Genomic DNA, 22,180 nt, shown 5'->3' with positions numbered 1-22,180 from the left:
GTTGGAAAATCAACGCTGCAGGAAGCCAGGCGCTTGGTCTCCTGGTGCCCTGTAGAGGCGGGACAGGACTGCCTACCCTGAGGTTCACACAAGGCTCCCACCCCTTTCCACCAGGTGGTTCTTCAAGGGCATCAGCCGGAAGGATGCAGAGCGCCAACTCCTGGCCCCGGGCAACATGCTGGGCTCCTTCATGATCCGGGACAGCGAGACCACCAAAGGTGACACGGCCCTCCCCCTCCCACGCGCCCTGTGGGGGTGCCCCCGGCGTGACTGGCCACGCCTGCTCCCTCTGCAAATGCAACTCTGCAGGGTAACTCGCCCAGCCCACCAGACTGCCAGGTTTTCTCCTGCCCTTTGCTGGAGCCTGGATTGGGTCTTCTTAGCTTCTATAGTTCTAGGCGGGGTCCCTGGAAGTCAGCCCAGGGGTTGCGGACCCTTAAAAAATATATTCTGTTGAAGCTTCATCTTTACTAGCTTGTATTACTTAAAATACCCATCATAGACTATCTTGCCCACAAACCCGATTGCCCCTCCTTCCAGAAGGAAGGGGTAGACCAGGGCGCAGCAAGAGCTACTGGCCAGACTCCTCTGAGACTCTGCTTAAACTGGCTCTTGATGTTTTTGATGTTGGCGACCTGCTTGCTCCCTGAAGTACCTGGGCGGTGAGGGTGGTTTTCTATAGGGCTGGTGCACGGGAAGCTAGAGCAGTGCCCCCAGACATCACGACACTCACACTGGCATCAATTGAGGCTAACTTTCCCAAAGGAAGGAATGTAAAGGAGTCTCGTGATTTCAGGCTTCACACATGGAAGCGTGTTTACTGGTATGTTTAGACTCGAAGCTGGTTCAAAGTAATCAAGTAAACTGTAGAAAGTGTGACCCACTGTACCCTGAGCAAACAGGTTTGGGGATATCCAACAAAGGTGTCTGTGTGGCCCTCTACTCTACCGCTAGATGCCTGACTCGGCCAAGCCCGAACATGGTAGGTTAATGCTACGTACAGTGTCTCAGGCCCGTGAATATTGGGGCTTTATTTTCTCCTGCCCAACAAGCCCCCTTCAAGCCCAGGGCCAAGAGAAATAGGACAAAAAGGCAAAGCTCTATGCAGTCCCCAGCTTCTCCTCTCCAGCTGCTCTCAGGGCAGCGGGGGGATTGGTTGAGCTGGCGCATTCTGCAGACAGGGGCCGAGAAGCCAAAGAAACAACTCCAGACCTGCAGGGCAGCGGGGTGAGCCTGGCTCCCTCTCACCGCTCTCCAGAGGTAGGGGCATAGGGGCCAAGTTAGCCAATTTAATAGAGGTGATAGCACGAGTGCCCTGAAGCCCATCCTGCCGTGTCTGGGATCGTGCTCCACCCCATCTAGCATCTGCCAAGCCAGCCTCACCTTGGCTGGGCAGAGTGGCAATGAGTGGGGCCCAGAGCCAGCGGCCTGGGTTTGAATCCTGGCTCTGCCACTTACCAGCTACATGGCTACAAGTGAGTTACTGCACCTGCCTGGACTTGTCTCCTTGCCTCTCAAAACCCAGGTTTTATAGCACTATCATATGAGTGCTGTAAATGAATGAATGGGTTATTCATTCATTATAATAAATAATATGATTCATTATGTTCATATAATCACAAATCATTGTAGTGGCTGTTATTCATATTTATCTATATTATTTGGACAAAGTTCTTAGGACGGTGGCTGGCATATGTGGTCACTGGTTATTCATGCAACACTTAAAACCCCCTCAAGATCCCGAGATGTGGTGCTACTGTGACGGAGCAAATTGAGAGACAGAGAGGCTAATAGCATGCCCAAGGACACGCAGCTTGCAAATGGCAGAAGTGTGGTCATGGACTGAAAGACTTGTGTGTTTCTGGTCTATGTGAGGTCATGCACATCAGGTTCTATTCCTGCTGTCACAAATTACCACAAGCTTTATGGCTTAAAACAAGATCAATTTATTATCTTACAGGTCTAGAGGTCAGAAGTCTGAAATCAGTCTCACTGGCCTCAAGTCTGGGTGTCCGCTGGGCTGGTTCTTTCTAGAGACTTCAGGAAGTAATCTGAGTCCTTGTTTTTGTCAGCTTCTGGAGGCCACCCACGTTCCTTGGCTCATGGCCCCTTCTCTCACATCTCTCCAACCTTGTGTTTCCACCTTCAGATGTCGTACCATTGACTTTGACCATCCCACCTCCTCTTATAAGGACCCTCCTGATTTCATCAGGCCCGCGTGGACAGTCCCCAACAATGTCCCATCTCCAGATCCTGAATGTCACACCCTCCAAGTCCCTTTACTATATAAGCTCACAAAGTCATAGGTTCCAGCCATTAGGACATAGACATCTGCGGGCTGTTATTCAGCCTCCCACAATATTTAATGCTTACATTTCAATAATCAGATTGCATTTTGTTGCTGCTGGATTTTTTTGTTTGTTTCTGAGTAACCTGTTTACCAATGTAATGTGGTGTCTTGGTTTTTGTGATACGTGATAGACAGACAGACAGACAGATGAGAGCCAACATTTACTGAGTGTTCGTATCCTGAGTGCTATACAGCATTACTTCTTTTCTTTCTTTCTTTCTTTCTTTCTTTCTTTCTTTCTTTCTTTCTGTCTGTCTGAGAGAGACAGAGCGCAAGTGGGGAGGGGCAGAGAGAGAGGGAGACCTAGGATCTGAAGCAGCTCCAGGCTCTGAGCTGTCAGCACAGAGCCCGATGCCAGACTCGAACCCACAAACCCGTGAGATCATGACCTGGGCCAAAGTTGCTTAACTGACTGAGCCACCCAGGCGCCCTGGCATTACTGAATCCTCAGGCAAAGGGATGAGGCAGGGCAGTATGATGACCAATCCCAGTTTACAGATGAGGCAGCTGAGGCATGGAGCGGTGACATAGCACTTGTTCGGGGCATCTTTGCTGGACATGGAGGAGGCTGGACAAGAACCCAGACAGCCTGACTCCACAGCCCGCTCTTACCCCGTACTCCATGGCCCAGGTGCCCACACGGTGTCAGCGGTGGCCTTGCGAGGGTATCAGAAGGGGGTGTCAGAGTGTTAACACGAGGTGGCAAGGCTCTGAGACCCCACTCCTGAAGGATGTCTCTCTGCCCAACACAGGAAGCTACTCTTTGTCGGTGCGAGACTACGACCCCCAGCAGGGGGACACGGTGAAACATTACAAGATCCGGACCCTGGACAGTGGGGGCTTCTACATCTCTCCACGGAGCACCTTCAGCACCCTGCAGGAGCTGGTGGCTCACTATAAGAGTGAGTCCTGCCCGGGGCCGCATCCCAACCAGGGTGCACTCGTCTCCCAAGAATCCTGGTGAAGGGTGCACTGTAGTCTCTATGGCCTGCTGAGCTCTGCCTGGCCCTCCCCAGACAAATAGTTGGTTTGAATTTTTTTTAATGTTTATTTTATTTTTGAGAGAGAGACAGAGCATGAGGAGGGGAGGATCAGAGAGAGGGAGATACAGACTCTGAAGGAAGCTCTAGGCTCCGAGCTGTCAGCACAGAGCCTGACTCACAGCTTGAACTTACAAGCCACAAGATCATGACCTGAGCCGAAGTCAGATGCCTAACTGACTGAGCCACCGAGGCGCCCCGCCCAGTAGTTGCTTTGATTCTCCTGAAGTCTCAGGCTTGTTGAGGAGGAGGGTCAAGGTGGCATCTTGGGAATGTCCGTGATGGTAGCAGCCCATTGGAACATTGGCCACAGGCAGAGGACCAGGCAGGGAGGCCTCTGGGGAGAAGCCTCTAGCTGGCTGCCCTCCACTAACCAAGGGCTCTGTTCCAGAGGGGAGTGATGGCCTCTGCCAGAAGCTGACGGTGCCCTGCGTGTCCTCCAAGCCCCAGAAGCCATGGGAGAAGGATGCCTGGGAGATCCCGCGGGAATTACTCAAGCTAGAGGAGAGACTTGGAGCCGGGCAGTTTGGGGAAGTCTGGAGGGGTAAGAATCCAGGGCCAGAGGGCAAAGGGAGGGCATTGCTCGCAGGAACAGACGGAAGCAAAGTGGGGGTGCCACTGGGGCCTACGGGGAGATTTGAATAGTTACCATAAAGGAGTAATGCCTTTGACAGCAGCCACATTGTCCGGCTATGCAAACACTGATTTGCCTTTGAGGCCAGGCTTGTTGGGGTCCAAATCTTCCTTCTGGGAAGGGGGAGTCTTGGATGAGGAATCTGCTCCCTTGTGTGGAGCCGGGACAGCCCACCGGTCTGGGGGTGGAGGTATGCAGAGGCCTCCTAGGATGACGACAAAGTGGGGAAAGGTAGTTTGGAGATTTTCGGGTAAGTCCAGTGTTGCCAACCGATGAACAGGCTGTTCGAGCACCCGTCATGTGCCCAGTGCCATGCGAGGGCATTTGTGGGGAACCCAAAAGGCATGCTGTCTTGCCCCTAATAACTTGAGGACAGCAGTGCCTTCTCTGCAGAATGTGGGGTGGCTCCCATGCCTGGCTAGTGCCTGGTGCACTCCTCCATGCTCCAAATGGGCATGAAGATGACTTACCAAGATGCAAACAATTCAGCCAGAAAAATTAAGTTTCAATTCATGTATTTCAACTACATTTCTTAAAACCCTGCCGAGTAAGAGAATGTGGCAGAGAAGGTATAGAGCAGAATGTAAAATGGATTTGGGTGATAAGGTTAGAAAATCAAAACTAGTATGTAAGGCCTTAGACTCTCACCACAGGAGGACCTCAGATATGGATTCAAGCTTCCTGGCAGCCAAGGCAAAAATGGAAACACAAGTCATTATGAGATTTACAAGATCAACAAGATGAAGCAGGGGTGTGGTGGGTTGAGTCCCTGTGGTGGGAAGGGGAGTTGGCTGATTGATATGTGGTGGGAAGTTCGAGAGGCTGATGGATATGCAGGCTGATTGGCGCACAAAAAGGAAGGGGGGGGTTGGTGGATGAGGAGGTGTGCAAAGTGGGCTAGGCCAAGTCATGCAGGGCCTGTGGACCATGATGAGACTGGTGTTTATTTTGAGAGCAGTGTTAAGATTAAAGCATTTTAAGCAAAGATAGTGTGTGTATATGAGTGTGTGTCAAAGCAAAAGGGGTGTGTGTGTGTGCGTGTGTGCACATGTGTGTGCAAGTAACAACTGAATGTTGTTTTGAGGTTATTCGTTAATCCTGACAATAGCCCTTCAAAGGCAGTGCTGACCATTTCCACTTGGCAGATGAGGAAACCACAGCTCAGAGAGGTTAAGTGACTTGCCCAAGGACACCCAGCTAGGACACGGTGAACCAGCCTTCAAACCCTCATCTTTCTGAGGCCAAAGCCTTTCCCTGGGATAAGCAGGCTTTCTGGAGGGGGCAAGTTTGCAGCTGGGCCTTCCAGAGCTGTGGGGAAAGAGCAGGGGGCTCTGACCACCTTTCCTGTTCCCTCTCTGGCTCCAGCCACCTACAACAAGCACACCAAGGTAGCCGTGAAGATGATGAAGCCAGGGAGCATGTCTGTGGAGGCCTTCCTGGCGGAGGCCAACCTGATGAAGACTCTGCGGCATGATAAGCTGGTGAAGCTGTATGCAGTGGTCACCCAGGAGCCCATATACATCATCACGGAGTTCATGGCCAAAGGTGCTGCACTCTGGGGGCTGGGGATGCAGGCTGTGGCTCATACTAGTCGGTGATGGACTCAGAGGTGACTCTGACATGGTTCTTGCCCTCAAGATGCCCTCAGTCTGGCCAGGAGCTCTTCTTGAACTTGAGTACTTGGGCCTTCACAGGCAGTGGCCCAGCCCTCCTGGTTCATGGGGTAAAGTCATTAAGGGGATCCAGGGGACGGGGAGCTCATGGAGCTACAGGAAAGGGGAGTGTGGCCAGAGCCCTGCGCGGGGTAATGGTAGAAGAGGCTTACGGGTTCACTTGCAGGCTGGGGACAGCTCCCTGCCTCACCAGCCACCCCCTGTGTGGACCAATGCTCTGGCAAAGAGTTGGCCAAGCACTTGTTCCTGGCTGCCCACACCCTGCCGGCCAGTGATTTCTCAGGGATTTAAAAAAAAATTTTTTTTAACATTTTTTCATTTTTGAGAGAGAGAGTGCGAGAGGAGGAGGAACAGAGAGAGAGAGAGGGAGACATAGAATCCAAAGCAGGCTCAGCTGTGCTGACAGCTCAGAGACTGACGCAGGGCTCGAACCCACCAGCGGTGATCATGATCTGAGCTGAAGTCAGACGCTCAACCGACTGAGCCACCCAGGTGCCCTGGGATTTTTTTTATTGTTTTTTTTTTTTTAAGGCTATCCTTCCACAACCATTTTCAATCCTTGCCCATTTCTCGATAAACAGCAACATCTCACGCAACCTCATTCAGTGTGATTTTGAAACCTGAAACCGCATTTCATTTTCTAAATACACCATTAGGACGGCACCATAAAACCAGGGCCCTGGTCAGCCAGGCTCAGAAACCTCTCTCTCTGCCAAAAGAAATACCAGAGCCACAGAGGTGTTTTTAAAAACACCCACATTCTATTTCTCAAACGCAAGGGTGGCAAGTAAATATTTTTATTTAAATCCATCACTATCAACAGCTTTGACCTATACCAAAACGGTGAGCTCAGTACCGTTGCTTCCCCTCCCCCACAGGAAGCCTGCTGGACTTCCTGAAAAGTGTAGAGGGCAGCAAGCAGCCATTGCCAAAGCTCATCGACTTCTCAGCCCAGGTGAGAGTCTAATGGGGAAGTTGGGGGGGGGAGGGGGAGGGAGGACAGGGATTCAATGATTTATGTAACACGTTATTATTGGACACACTTATAATAATAGCAGCAATAATAACTAAGTTGTATTGAGTTCTGGGTACTAGCTGTTCAACTGTACAGCTGAGCCTCAAACAAGGTTTGAACTGGGGCAGGTGCACTTATAGGCGGATTCTTTTTTATAGAGTACAGTACCGTAAACGTATGTTCTTTTTCTTATGGTTTCCTTAATAACATTTCTCTTCTCGAGCTTACTTTATTGTGAGAATACAGGATATAAATACATACAACATACAGAACACGCATTAACCAGTTGTTTGTGTTATCGGTAAGGCTTCCCGTCAGTAGTTGGCTGTTAGTAGTTAGGTTTTGGGGGAGCCAGAAGTTATATGTGGATTTCTGACTGTGCGGGGGTTGGTGCCCCTAACCCCCATGTGGTTCAAGGGTCAACATGTGTCTTGTAGGTACTAGTTCATCTAGTCCTCACATCAACCTTAGAGAGTGGGATTTTTATGATCTGTTCTTATGGACAGACTACTCCTAAGCTTAGTATCTTGAATTAACAACAATGTATTATTTCTTGTGATTTGGTGGCTTGGCTAGGGTGGGTTGGGTGCTTCTTCTGCTCCACATGGCGAAACAAAGGTCACTCAGCACTCTGCGGAGAACTTGCCTGGGGCTAGAAGGGCCAACATGGCGGCTCATTCTCTGGGGTGTCTCTCCCGTGGCCCTTCATCACTCGGTAGTCCAGCCAGAGCTTCTTTACAGCATGATGGCTCGGTTCCAAGAGGGAGTATTCCAAGGGCCCTAGCTATGCGTGCAAGGCCTTAGGAATCCTCTGCTCCCGTTAGGCTTGCTACTGTTTCATTGGCCAAAGTATGGCCCACAGCCCAGTCCAGAGTCAGTGTGGGAGGCTTGAGTCCCAAGAGGCATAGTCCATTGGGGGCCACCACTGTAATAGTCTGGCCACAGACAGGTAATTGTTATCCCATTTTACAGAATAGGAAATTAAGGCATAGAGAAGTTAAGGAGAGATGAAGAAACAGAGGCCCAGTGAGGTTAAGTAAGTAGTTTGCCTAAATCACTGTGTTGATTTGGGGGGGGTATGGCGGTGAATGAAATGGAGAGTATTGCTCTCCTCCCGGTGATCCTGGCTCAGCGTCAAAAGAAAGCAGTGTCTAGCAACACAAATAATGTGCACAGACCCCAGAAACACTTGCTAAAATCCCTATTTCTTTATCATCTTCCCTATACTCTTTGCAGCTCTTCTTACCCCCCGTCTGAGTGCTTTTCACTTCTGTCCTCTGTCACCCTCCCCTTTCTGTGGGACAACAGGAGGAAAGGGATGCTGTGGGAGCACATGGGTAGAGCATTTAGCGTGGTCCGGGAGCAACCCAAGAGGACTTCCCAGAGGAAGAGGCTTCTAGGCTGAACCCTGAAGGGTGAGTGGAAATTAGGCAGGTGAAATGGAGAGAGAAGGGCATTCTAGAGAGGAGAAATAGCCTGTGCCAAGGCCCATGAGGGAAAAACAAAAGAGCTGGGCCTGGTCAGTTGGTACTTGGGACTCTCAACATGAAAGGGGTGTGGTTTGCAGCCTGGGGGCTGTTAAGTGAGATGTGCCTAGGGCCTAGGGCTGTGCCCTCTGGAGATGTCTAAGGTGGAACTCATTTGAGTATGAAAATCCCGGGGGAGAGGGAGGGGAGAATGTCCAGAGGTATAAAAAAGAGACTTTAAATTTTTTTCTAAATTTATTTATTTTTGATAGACAGAATGTGAGTGGGGGAAGGGCAGAGAGCTTGGGAGACACAGAATCCCAAGCAGGATCCAGGCTCTGAGCTGTCAGCACAGAGCTCGACGTAGGGCTCAAAGTCACGTATATTGAGATTGTGACCTGAGCGGAAGTTGGACATTTAACCGACTGAGCCACCAAGGCGCCCCCAATAAAGCCTTTAAATTTTGGAGCCTGGAATGCCAGAGGCACATGGAGATCAAGGCCTGGTATTTTCACTTTAATGGGCCCATCCCTAGGGAAACAATAGTCTGGCCTATTACTAAATTATAACCATCAAACTGGCAGTAATCTTGCTGGGGGAGAGTCAGGCTGGGCAGAAGGCAGTCTTCCTGCTTCATAGATGGGGAAACAGAAACCAAAGGAGGGAAAGAGGCCCTTGTGTGTCCAGGAGCAGAGGGTCTGAGGACAGGAAGGAGACAACCTGAGGACGTGTCTTTACCTCCAGTCCTAGAGAGGCAGATTGTGCAGTAGAAGATGCCCCAGTCCTGTCACCAACTGGCCTACCAGGCCTCAGATCTACTATGAACCTCAGTATCTTCATCTGTCAAACAAGGGAATTAGACCACATCTGTGCTTTNACCGCGAGATCATGACCTGAGCGAAAGTCGGACGCTTAACCGACTAAGCCACCCAGGCGCCCCATATTTTTTTAATTTTTAAAAAGGTTTTTATTTTTGAGAGAAAAAAAAGGTTTTTATTTTTGAGAGAGAGAGCGCGCGCGCACGTGCACGTGAGCCTGAATGGGGGAGGGGCAAAGAGAGAGGGAGACACAGAATCTGAAGCAGGGTCCAGGCTCTGAGCTGTCAGCACAGAGCCTGACCCAGGGCTCAAACTCATGAACCGTGAGATCATGACCTGAGCCAAAGTCAAGATGTTCAACCGCCTGAGCCATCCAGGTGTCCCAGAAGCTGAATATTTTAAAACAGAGCAGCTCTGATTGAAGAGAGTGCCCTTTGCTTTGTTCCCTCACCCCCAAGACAACCTTGAGGTACAGTAGGATTCAGATTCAAGAGTCCAGAGCCGGAATGGCCCTACAGACCCTTCCAGCTCTAATTCTGTGGGTTCCCTGAGAGCTCTCAGAAGCAAACCCAAGTTTTAATGCTCAACAACCAGGCAGCCTGGCTTGGTGCTCAGGAAATCTCACCACCTCAGCGACTCCTAGTTCTGAGACCAACTCTGAGCCCAGGGAACCTCTCCATTATTCACTCAGGTGACAAACCCTTGAGAAGCAATGCAGTGTAAGTACATGGGCTTAGGCGTCACGCAGGGTTTTAGTACTGATCCCAGCTCTGCCTGTGTAGCTTTGAGCAAGTTGCTTAACCTCTCTGAACGCCACTTTCCTCAACAGGGAGTATGAATAGCCACGATTAAAGTGAGTACTTATGTGCCAGACACTGTTGTAAACCCTTGATGTAGGCTTAGAGGATTGACCCTCACACGAACCCTCAGAAGCAGGCTCTATTATTGTCCTCACTTTGCAGAGAAGAAAAGGAAGGCACAGAGGAGTGAAGTAGCTTGCTTGAGATCACAGAGCTGTGGGCCTCAGGCTGAGCTGGTCCAACTCCATTAACCTCTACTATCTTGCAAATTGGGTTAATCCCACCTGCGCCACTGAGCATATGTGAAAACCAAAAACATGAATGTCTGCCTGTGGGTACTAAAAAATGGTAACTAGTAGCGTTAGTGCCTGTTCTGCCAAATCCAAGGCCAAAAATGCAGGTAGAGTCATAGGTTAGTGCACAGACTCTGAGCTGGGCTTTTGGGGTTCCAATCCTGGTCTCCACTTGGATCAGTTACTTATTTCTCTAGAATTCACCTTTCTTGCCTGTGAAATATGGCTGATAGCAATCGTGCCTCCCCCAAAGCACAGAGTAAATATGATTTCAGTTTACGTGTCATTTTACAACAAATGAATAAGCTACGATGTTTGCCATGAACACAATAGCCCTTGTTAACTATTCTGTTGTCTAAGGATTCCTGATAAATATCCCCCTCCCCTTGACCTTGTCTCTGCAAGACCTTGTCTCATCTCACCCGTAGCCTGTGATTCCAAACAAAAGCAGAGTCTCAAGTTCTTGTTGGAAAGCTTGAAGCCTCACACCTCAGTTCCGGTAGCCATGGGCTCCCCCTGCTGGCCACTTCCTGCAAGTGTGCCACCCTCTTGCCTCTGACCTTGAGTAGGCTTGTGTTTTGGTTTGGTCTGTCTTGCCAGGCTTGTGTTTTGGTTTGGTCTGTCTTACCACCCCACCCCAAAATCTCACCAGATTGCACCCAGCTGCAATCCTCCCGAGCACTGGAGTTCTGCAGTAATTAGAGGCAACATGGGCCACACGTATTGGAAATCCACAGACTGGTTTGAATCTGGCATTCAGAATTTTCCTGGGGGGTATGATCTGGAATAAGTTTGTCCTCCCTCTATAAAACATATAAAGATATTGTAATAAAACCTGGCTCAAGGAGCTCAAAGTCCAGTTTGTAAATTATAAGTGCTGTTTTCTGGGTGTCTGGGAGTTAATTATAAATCTTTTTACGAGAGTTAAATGCACAAACCCTTGTAAGTGAAAAATGTCTCTGAGGAAAAAAATCCCACCTTTCTGTCGGAGGCTTCCAGGGACACATTCATTGTGAATAAGAATCCTCCATCTAGGGGCACCTGGCTGGCTAGTTGGAAAAGCATGCAACTCTTGATCTCCATGTCATGAGTTCAAGCCCCATGTAGAAATGACTTAACTAACTTTTTTAAAAACTTAAAAAAAAGAATCTTCCATATAGTCTATTATTCATTCAGCAGCCATTATGGCATTAAAATATATATCAGACCATGTCACACTCTTGCTCCAGTCCTTCTACCATCCCCCATTGCACGCAGAATACAATCCAACCTCCTCTCCAAACCTAGAAGATTCTTCACAATCTGCCGCCTCCCTCTCAACTACCACTCAGCCCCCTGTTCCATGAACACCCAAACTCATTCCTCCCTCTGGGTCTTTGCATATGTTGTCCTCGCTGCCAGGAATGCTTTTGACACACTTAGTATCACCGCTCAGATCTTTGCTAAAACTTCACGTCCTCAAAGCAGCCTTCCCTGACCACCCAATTCAGAACATCCCTCTACACTTCATGCCCTGCTACTCTGCTCTATCCTATATGGCACTTACCATCACCTGCAGGGGCCTTGCCTGCCTCAGCACCTGTTCAGGTAATCCGTCTGACACCTGGGAGACACTCGGTAGATGTTTGTTGAATGAATAAATGAATTTTCCCTACCCAAGCTTGAGGATGAAGATGGTACAAGAGACACAGCAGAATATGACATTATCCTAGGTTGTCTCCAGAAAGAGGGTTGGGGATGAAAGTACCCCAGTATCCTGGGGTGTGTGTGTGTGTGTGTGTGTGTGTGTGTAGGTTCTGGGGAAATAATACCATTGCTTTTTCCTCAAAGTAGTCTTNCACCTGTTCAGGTAATCCGTCTGACACCTGGGAGACACTCGGTAGATGTTTGTTGAATGAATAAATGAATTTTCCCTACCCAAGCTTGAGGATGAAGATGGTACAAGAGACACAGCAGAATATGACATTATCCTAGGTTGTCTCCAGAAAGAGGGTTGGGGATGAAAGTACCCCAGTATCCTGGGGTGTGTGTGTGTGTGTGTGTGTGTGTGTGTGTGTGTGTAGGTTCTGGGGAAATACCATTGCTTTTTCCTCAAAGTAGTCTCTGGAAGCTTGGGAACCCTAGAGAAAGCCCTCAAAGAGAACCCCTGAGATTCCCTCCAGCCTGGACATGACGGTGGAGGAATGCCAGCCTGAGCTCAGGACCCTTCCATAACAAAGGGGAAGCTGGGTGCATGCATTTCCCCGTTTTCTCAAACTTGGACACTCCTCTTGTGTTTTGGGGTGGGACCCACCTTGGGCTGGGCCACTTGTGAGGATGAAGGTGTCTCTGTTTTGGGTGGAGATTGCAGAAGGCATGGCCTTCATCGAGAAGAGGAACTACATTCACCGAGACCTCCGAGCCGCCAACATCCTGGTCTCTGCGTCCCTGGTATGCAAGATTGCCGACTTTGGCCTGGCGCGTGTCATCGAGGACAATGAATACACCGCCCGGGAAGGTAGGGAGCGCCGCTCAGGGACTGTGGGGCCCACCCGGATGCATTGTGAGTGCTGAGAGTTGAGACATGACTCTATCCTAACAGTAGCTCTGTTATCATTATGCTTGGTGGAGCCCTTCTGGATAGAGGGTCCTGGCCTATGATCGCACCCAGTGACTTTGATCATTTTTAGATTGCGCTAGCCAAGTGCATGTTGGAGTTAAGGGTGAGAGCGACTTTATGTGTAATAGACGAAAACTGGGAAAAACCCAAATGTCCATAAATAGTAGAATGGATATATAAGGTGTGATCCATTCATGTAATATAATGTTATGCAGCGATAAAAAATTCCAAACCTGTGCTGCATGCAACAAAATTGTTGACTCTCACAGATACAATATTGAAATGAAAGAGACCCCCCCCCCCAAAAAAAAACAAAGTAGTTGCAGGATGGCTTCATTTATTTAAAATTCAGAAACAGGCAAACTTGCATATGAATAGCAACATTGTTCCTAACAGCCAGAAAGTGGAAGTAACAACAGAATATTATCCACAGAAAGGAATATATCAGCCACAAAAAAAAAGAATGAAGTCCTGATAACCTGCTAACTGTGGATAAACTTTCAAAACATTGTGTTAAGTGAAAGAAGCCAGACACAAGGATGGCATATTGTATGATTCCATTTATACGAGGCCTCAAGGACCCCCCTCTTTGGAAGCTATAGTTCAATGGGGTATCAGCTGAATCAGTGAGGTGGCCCAGAGTGTCAGCTCCCCTGCCACCCCCAGACCCTCTCCACTCTAGATATGTGTCCTCAGGATAGATATCCCTTGCTTCTGTGGAGGTGGGACGGAGGGGCAGATAGCAGCCATGCCCCTGCCCCGTTCCCTAGCTCACACCCAGCCCCAACTCTTCCCAGCCTCTCCCTGACTCTGCTGTGTCCAACCCCACAGGGGCCAAGTTCCCCATAAAGTGGACAGCTCCTGAAGCCATCAACTTTGGCTCTTTTACCATCAAGTCAGACGTCTGGTCCTTTGGTATTCTGCTGATGGAGATCGTCACCTATGGCCGGATCCCTTACCCAGGTAGGGAAGGGGGCAGCAGCTTGCGGCATTTGTCAGTGTGTCCATTCAGTCAGAGATCTTGATCCTTGACCCCCCAACCTCCCTTCACCTGTCCCATCTCGGTTAAAGGTACCACCATCCTCCCAATTTCTTAACCTGAAAATCTGGGGGCTTCCTTAGTCCTTCCTTTTCTCTCACCCCTTGCTACATCCAAGCAGGCACAAGGTTCTGGCCATTTGACTCCAAAATACACACCCAGGGGCGCCTGAGTGGCTCCATCAGTTCAGCAACCGACTCGATTTTGGCTCAGGTCATGATCCACGGTTCTTGAGTTTGAGCCCTGCAGTGCAGAGGCTGCTTGGGATTCTCTCTCTTTGCCCCTCCCCTGCTCATGCTTTCTCTCTCTCTCTCTCTCTCTTTCAAAATAAATAAACTTAAAAAAATACACACCCACCTTTTTTAAAAATGTTTTTTCTTTTGAGAGTGCAAGTGGGGGAGGGGCAGAGAGAGAAGAGGAGAGACAGAATCCAAAACAGGCTCCAGGCTCTGAGCTATCAGCACAGAGCCGGACGCAGGGCTCCAACTCCTGAATGGTGAGACCACGACCCAGGCTGAAGTCAGATACCCAACCAACTGAGCCACCCAGGTGCCCCACACCTTTTTTAATGCATATCCAGACACTACTTATAGTTACTGGATCACAATCTCTGGAGGGATAGCCAGGAATCTGCATTTTTTTAATGTTTATTTATTTTTGAGCATCACGATCTCATGGTCGTGGGTTTGAGCCCCATGTCGGGCTCCATGTTGACGGCTCAGAGCCTGGAGCCTGCTCCGGATTCTGTGTATCCCTACCTCTGCCCCTACCCAGTTCATGCTCTGTCTCTCGAAAATAAATAAACATTAAAAAGAGATTTTTAAAAAAATTTTCTCCACCAGACACTGACCTCCATGAGGCCAGAAAACACATCTGTATTCCTCACTAATATATCTGCACTGCTCACCTCTGTGCTAGGCACATAGTGGATACTTAATAACTATTTGTTGAATGGATGACTGTATCCCCAATGCCTATGGGCAGCACCCTATGCTGAGTAGACCACATAGGTACAAAGATATACCCAACATGTCGATTGCCCAAGACTCAGTAAATAATGTCATTTTCTGTTCCTTTTTGGTCGGGATGTGTCTTGATGTATCTGTAGCCAGAACACTGGGGAGAAGGGGAAAGGTAGATATAAAGGGTCCCTGACTTTGTATATAAACCATCCTGAATTTGAATCTTACCCCATCAACACCACTTGGCATTGGTGACTTTGAGAAATTCACTTCACTTCTACCCTAGTGTCCTCACTTTTTAAAAATATAGGTAACAACAGCAACCTTGCAGAAGTGGTTACGAAGATTAGAAATAAGGGCAGCTGGGGCACCTGGGTGGCTCAGTCAGTTGAGCGTCCGACTTCAGCTCAGGTCATGATCTCACGGTTCGTGGGTTCAAGCCCTGTGTCGGGCTCTGTGCTGACAGCTAGCTCAGAGCCTGGAGCCTGTCTTCAGATTCTGTGACTCCTTCTCTCTTTGACCCTCCCCTGCTCACTGTCTCTCTCTCTCTCTCAAAACTAAATAAAACGTTAAAAAAAATTTAAAGAAATGAGGGCAGCTGGATGATTCAGTCAGTTAAGCATCTGACTCTTGCTTTTGGTTAAGTCATGGTCCCAGGAATGTGAGCTCGAGCCCCGCATTGGGGTCTGTGCTGACAGTGCAGTCTGCTTGGGATTCTTAAAATTAAAAAAAAAAATTAATTTTTTAAAAATTAAATTTCTTTAAAAATATATTGAAGGGGGCACCTGGGTGGCTCAGTCTGTTGAGCTTCTGACATTGGCTCTGGTCATGATCTCGCAGTCTGTGAGTTTAAGCCCCACATCGGGCTCGTTGCTGTCAGCACAGAGCCCGCTTCAGATGCTTTGTCCCCCTCTCTCTGCCCCTCCCCTGCTTGCAAAAACATTTTTTTAAAAGATTAGAGATAAAAGATGTAGACACTTGGTTCATTCATCACCTTTGATCAAATACCTACTATTGTCAGACACTGGGGACACAGTGAGAGATGAGGTCTCTGGTCATAAGGAGCACATCCTAACCCGAAAGAGCACATACAAAATGGACAGCTGGAGATCACTGCTGAAGAGAAAATGAGAGGGAGTGACATAGGGCACCTGTGAGAGGGAGTGACATGGGTTCCCCAGCACCTGTCAGAGCAGGTCATATTTGAGCTGAAAGACAGTTCAATGAGGAGCTAGAGAAAAGAGTCCAGGTAGCAGGCATTGCTTGCTAGCTCTTAGATCCAGAGGTGTGCCTGAAGAAAAGCAAGGAAGCCTGGGAGCTAGAGACAAGGAATGGGAGCAGATGGTGAAGGATAAAGTTGGCAGAGGCCAGATCAGGGAGGGCCTGTGGTCATGGTGAAGAGTGTGGACTGTGGGTGTTAGTCTAAGTGTATGGGAGCCATTGGAGGGTTTGGAGCAGGGAAGTGGCTTCATCTGATTTCCATCTTTAAGTGATGCTTTGGTTCAGCATGGAGATTGGATTGGGGTCCACTCTTCAGCAGTGGGGACAGGGAGAGGCAGTGGAGACAGACAAAAGTTGATGGGTTGCTACTACATTTCAAAAGAAGGAAAATGTGACTTGCTGATATGGAAGGAGAGAGAGAGAGAGAGGAGAAGCCAGGTTGATCCTCTTGGTTTTAGTTGAGCAGCTGGGTAGATGATGGTCTAGGGGTAGGAATTCAAGAGTTCTGGTTTAGCCCTGTAAATTTGAGGTGACTTGAAACATCTAAGTAAAGATGTTCAAAGAAGCACTTGGGTATATGAGTTTGGTGCTCCAGGGTGGTAATATAAAATTGGAGATCATAGACATGTGGAAGATTCTTAAGGATATCCCACATAACCTTCAATTGAACAAGGAAATGGTCCCACTCACAGAGTGACATAGGGACAGGCTGCCTGATTTTTCCTGAGAGTACACCAGTAAAAACCAGGCAATGGGTTATGGAACCTGAATCCATTAGGACACATTGGGCCGTAAGTAACAAAATAACTAAGAGTGGCAGAAACAATAGGCAAGTCATTAGTCCCCATGATGAGGAGCCTGGTGTTGGTGACTGGCTGGTTCAGGTGCTCAACAGCACTCGGGACTCTGGGTTAGCTTCCCTGTGATTGTGTTCCCTGTGCAGCTACTGCAGCTCCAAGGGTCATGTGTCTTCGTGTTGAAGGAAACGGAGGGGTGTATCTTCCAAGGCCTCTTTTCTCATCAGGGAGGAACACCTTTCCTGGCAGTCTCCCGAGAGAATGCCCCTCAGCTCCCATTGGCCAAAACTGGGTGCCATGTCCCTGCCCTAACTGCAGGGGAGTCTGGGGAAGGGTTACCTGGCTTTCACAGTGGGAGAGGCTCAGCTCCCAGGGGAGGTAAGAAGTGATGGCTACTGGGAAGGCAACAGCGTCTGCCACCCCTGGGTTCCCTGTTGCAGTCCCTCCCTTTTTCACTCCATGGCTCCTTCTCAGGGATGTCAAACCCTGAGGTGATCCGGGCACTGGAGCATGGATACCGGATGCCTCGACCCGAGAACTGCCCAGAGGGACTCTACAGCATCATGACGCGCTGCTGGAAGAACCGCCCCGAGGAGCGGCCCACCTTCGAATATATCCAGAGCGTGCTGGATGACTTCTACACGGCCACCGAGAGCCAGTACCAACAGCAGCCATGATGGGTGGGACCCGGGCAAGGCCAGGTACCCAGCTGATGCCCAAGTGGTGGGTCCCGTGCCCTCTGCCTGGCGCCTGCTTGCCCCTCCCACTCCTGGACACCCACCCTCCTCCCAGCCACAGTGCCTCATCTGCCAAGCGGGGGGGCTGAACTGGACAGTCTCTTTTTGACTCTAGCCATCTCCAATCTGTCATCCTCAGGAGAGCCCAAGCTGATATTTCTTCTAGTGCCTGGGACAGCTGGATTCCGGTTACAGCTGTGGTTTGGATGGGAAACTTTAAAAAATCATGAAATAAATATTTAAATAAAAGATACGAATGCTAAAGGCTTTCCTGCCAGCTTGTCTCATGCTACAGGTTCCTGAATATCTATTTGCCTTTTTGCCGGATGATAAGTCAGAAAGGGGCAAGGACCCTTCCAAAGACCAGCCGTCTGAAGAGAAGTGGGGTCCGAGGCTCCAGGTTTTCTGACTGCCCTCACAATAGTCGCTGGCTGTGCTAGTTTCCTATGGCTTCTGCAACAAATGACCACAAACTTGGTGGCTGAAAACACAAATTCATTATCTTACAGCTCCAGAGGTCAGATGTCTGAAGTGGGTTTGGCAGGGCTACGTGCCTTTTGGAGCCTCTAGGGGAGAACTCATTTCCTCGTCTTTTCCGGCTTCTAGAAACTGACACATTCCCTGACTTGTACTTCTCTTCCACTCTGAACAGCTCATCATCACATCTTCTCTGACCGGCTCCTGCCTCCCTCTTTCACATGTAGGGATACCTGTTAGTACATCGGGCTGCTAAGGACGAACTTTTCCCTTTCAAGATCCTTAATCATATCTGCAAAGCCCCTTTTGCCACGTAAGGCATCATTTCACAGGATCCGGGGATTAAGACAGGGACTTCTTGGGCAGGGAAGAGGGGCATTATTCTGCCAATCGCATTGACACTGGGATACTGGATGGGTTATTGTCTCCAAAGAGCTGAATTTGTCAAGATGATAGGAATGATTTTTCATGACCGGGGCCCTGACTTCCCTGCCAAGACACATTGATACTTAAGCTGGTTAGTCTGGGTCTCCCTGAGGGCTGCAGGGCTGTCTGAAGCCTGGGCATTTCCCATGGCCGACCAGCCATCGTGGTTGTTAAGATGATATCCATCATTGTAGGAATACCAGGGTCTGGAGATGTGCTTGCTGAGAAGTATCTGGTACCTTGTGTGGGAAGCTCTCAGTCGAGGGGAGGGAGAGGTAGGAAGGAAGTAGAGAAGACAATGATCAATGGGCCCTTCCTGCATGTTGTCTCAGTTGAAAGTGCCTGATATTACCTTTGGTTATAAGGGGAACAATGGGAAGAGGTGGACAGTGAGATGGGGAGCCAATGGCACCTTTCTATATTATTGCATCCCCTGATAGTTACTTCACAACACTTTCCAGGGTCCCCTGGAGCTCTATACTGAATTGAATCTGTACCCCTGAGTAGCACAGAGGGACTGGGTCTAAGCAGTGGAAAATATAGCTAGCCAGTGTTTCAACTTACCTAGTTGGTAACTGAATTTCTCTCCTGCATTCTTGTTTGGGATATGTTTTGGGTATCTGAAAGCAGAGCTCAGGCTCCCGCAGTAGGAATTTGCACTCACAATTTGTGGTACATGGATTGCTCTTCAGTAATCCATAGTAGGGAGCCTATTGCTACATGGACAAGTCCATTCCTACCGTCCTGCTCTTTCAGTTTACTGCCCTGTACTGTGATTTATCCATCTGGTCACAGGAAAGACAGACTAAAACATGGGGACATATACAATACCAAAGCACAGCCCATGAAAGAAAATATTGATAAATTGGACTCCATTAAAATTAGAAACTCTGCTTGGAGAAAGACACTGTTAAGAAAATGAAAAGACAAGCTCCAATCCAGGAGAAACTATTTGCAAAACACATATCTGATAAAAGACTGATACCCAAAATATACAGAGGCCAACGATCTTTAAAGGCCAACGATAAGAAAACAAACAACCCAATTAAGAAATGGTCAAAGACCTGAACAGACACCTCACAAAAGAAGATATGCAGGGGTGCCTGAGGGCTCAGTTGGCTAAGTGTACAACTTCAGCTCATGATCTCACAGTTTGTGAGCTCGAGTCCCCGTCCAGCTCTGTGCTGACAGCTCAGAGCCTGGAGCCTGTTTGGATTCTGGGTCTCCCTCTCTCTCTCTCTCTGCCCCTTCCTGGATTATGCTCTCTCTCTCTCTCAAAAATAGAACAAATAAACATTAAAAAATAAAGAAGATATGCAGATGGTAAATAAGCATAGGAGAAGATGTTCAACATCTTATGTCCTTAGAGAAGTACAAATTAAAGCGAGACATCCCTACACTCTACTTAGAGTCCAAACACTACCAACATCCAAACACTGACAGTACCAAAGGCTGGTAAGGACTTGGAGCAACTAAAAGTCTTATTCATTGCTGATGGGGATGCAAAATGGTACAGTCACTTTGGAAGACATTTGGTAGCTTCTTACAAAACTGAACGTATTCTTCCCACACAATCCAGTAATTGTGCTCCTTGATATTTACTCAAGCATGCTCAAATCCTCTGTCCACGCTAATGTTTGTAGTAACTTTATTTACAATGTCAAAATTTGGAAGTAACCAAGATGCCCTTTTATAGGTGAATGGATGAACAAACTGTGGTAGATCCATATAATGGAATATTGTTCAGTGATCAAAAGAAATGAGCTATCAAGACAAGCAAGAACCCTACATGCACAAAGCTAAGTGAAAGACACCAACCTGAAAAGGCTACACACTGTACAGATTCACTGTGACATTCTGGAAAACACAAAACTTCAGAGATAATAAAAAGATCAGTGGTTGCCAAGGGTTTGGCAGAGAGGGAGGGATGAATGAGGTGGAACATAGGGGAGTTTTAGGGTAGTGAAACTATTCTGTGTGATACTCTTAATGGTGGATACATATCATTATATATCTGTCCAAACTCAATGGATAGCACAAAGAGTGTATTCTAATGTAAACTACAGACTTAATAATAATAACAGGCTCATCAATTGTAACATGAAGCATACTAAGGCAACATTTTAATAATAGAGGAAACTGGAGGTCAGGTGAGGGAGTATATGAGAATTTTGTGTTTTCTACTCATCTTTCTGTAAACCTACAACTGCTCTAAAAAATAAGGTCTAGGGGCACCTGGGTGGCTCAGTCGGTTAAGAATCCAACTCTTTTTTTTTAATGTCTTTATTTTATTTTGAGAGACAGAGAGACAGAGAGCGAGTGGTGGAAGGGCAGAGAGAGAGGGAGATAGAATCTGAAGCAGGCTCCAGGCTCTGAACTGTCAGCACAGAGCTGATGGCGGGGCTCAAACTCACATACTGTGAGATCATGACCTGAGCTGAAGTCAGATGCTCAACCAACTGAGCCACAGAGTCCGAATCTTGATATCGGCTCAGATTGTAATCTCACAGTTCACAGTTCAAGCCCCATGTCAGGCTCCATGATGACAGCACAGAGCCTGCTTGGGACTCTCTTTTTCCCTCCCTCTCTCTCTGCTTCTCCTCACTCATGTTTTTTCTAAGTAAGTAAGTACATAAGTAAGTAAATGTTAAAAAATAAAGTCTGTTGGGGTGCCTGGGTGGCTCAGTGGGTTGAGTGTCCAACTATTGATTTGGCTCAGGTCATGATTTTTCAGTTTGTGAGATCAAACCCTGAGTTGGGCTCTGCACAGAGCCTGCTTGGGATTCTCTTTCTCTTTCTCTCTCTCTGCTTCTTCCCCCACTCCCCCACCTCTCTCTCTCTCTCTCAAAAATAAATAAATGTGTTTTCAAGTCTGTTAAATAAAAAAGAAAACAAACAAAAACATGGAAATAAATTTTGTGCCACCAGTTCTTTGGGAAAACCCCATGCACTCCTCCCCTAGAAGGCGGCAAAGGAAAGCATAGATAAGATGCCCCATTCTAAGGGGGTACCTGGGTGGCTTAGTCAGTTGATCATCGGACTCTTGATTTTGTCTCAGGTCTTGGTTCTTTTTTTAAACAACTTTTTGAAAAAGTCTCTGGTAACACTGGTACTGTATCCACTTTACAGCACTACATGGAATAAATGAACTTTCAGATCTGTCCCAATTTTAACACCATGACTCTTTGAGTCCCCTTTCCAGATATTGGAAATTGAGGCTTAGCAAAATTGAGTAAGTTACCTCCAGTCACAGTCTTGCTAACCAGACCATGGTGAAGTTCCTAGTCAAAGATGTCTTCCTCCACTAAACTTGCTGTTTTTCATCGTTCAATAAGTAGTGTATTGTTTTGGGCACCTACCATCTACCCGAAGGATTACACATACGTGTACAATGACAATTACTTATTGAATACATTCCATATAACATAATGTCACTGGATCCTCATCATAAGCCTATTATTATAATTTCCTACCTGTTTTGCCAATGAGAATAAGGTACAACAAGGCTAAAAAAAAGACAGGATCCTACCCTCACAGGAATTATAATCTATTAGAGAGAATGTAAAATAGTCAAGCAAATAATTATATACTTAATTACAAATTATTCTCGGAGTTGGGCTGCTATTGGAGCCCTGGTACCCATCCCACTCATTAAATCAAGGCCTCAGGTAACCCTGGCAACGGGCTTCCTGCCAATAGTAAAGATGGCGTCCAGAGAACAGGCGCGTTTACGCACACCCCCATTACCCACAATACAGTGGGGAAGAAGAGGAGGAGCAGTCTCTGCCAGGAGTTAATATGGCCCCGATAGTTACACCATCCTTTCGTCACCT

At 48.0% G+C, this 22,180-nt stretch overlaps 1 protein-coding gene across 1 annotated transcript in view; it reads left to right on the top strand.

Annotated features, from left to right (window-relative positions):
- The window catches only part of HCK (HCK proto-oncogene, Src family tyrosine kinase), a 44,951-nt gene extending 27,240 nt beyond the window's left edge, over positions 1–17,711 (top strand). The window contains exons 6-13 of the mRNA XM_077769344.1: positions 115–218; positions 3,103–3,252; positions 3,782–3,934; positions 5,390–5,569; positions 6,576–6,652; positions 12,433–12,586; positions 13,520–13,651; positions 17,182–17,711. Coding sequence (XP_077625470.1) covers positions 115–218; positions 3,103–3,252; positions 3,782–3,934; positions 5,390–5,569; positions 6,576–6,652; positions 12,433–12,586; positions 13,520–13,651; positions 17,182–17,384 — 1,153 coding nt within the window. The 3' untranslated portion in view covers positions 17,385–17,711. The remainder of the gene's footprint in view (positions 1–114; positions 219–3,102; positions 3,253–3,781; positions 3,935–5,389; positions 5,570–6,575; positions 6,653–12,432; positions 12,587–13,519; positions 13,652–17,181) is intronic.
- The last annotated feature ends 4,469 nt before the right edge of the window (positions 17,712–22,180 follow it).

Source organism: Crocuta crocuta, unplaced genomic scaffold (genome assembly GCF_008692635.1).
Source record: "Crocuta crocuta isolate KB4526 unplaced genomic scaffold, BGI_CrCroc_1.0 scaffold445, whole genome shotgun sequence".
Taxonomy (NCBI): Eukaryota; Metazoa; Chordata; class Mammalia; order Carnivora; family Hyaenidae; genus Crocuta; species Crocuta crocuta.
Note: the sequence above shows the minus strand (reverse complement) of the source record. Positions and strands in the feature narration are given on the sequence as shown.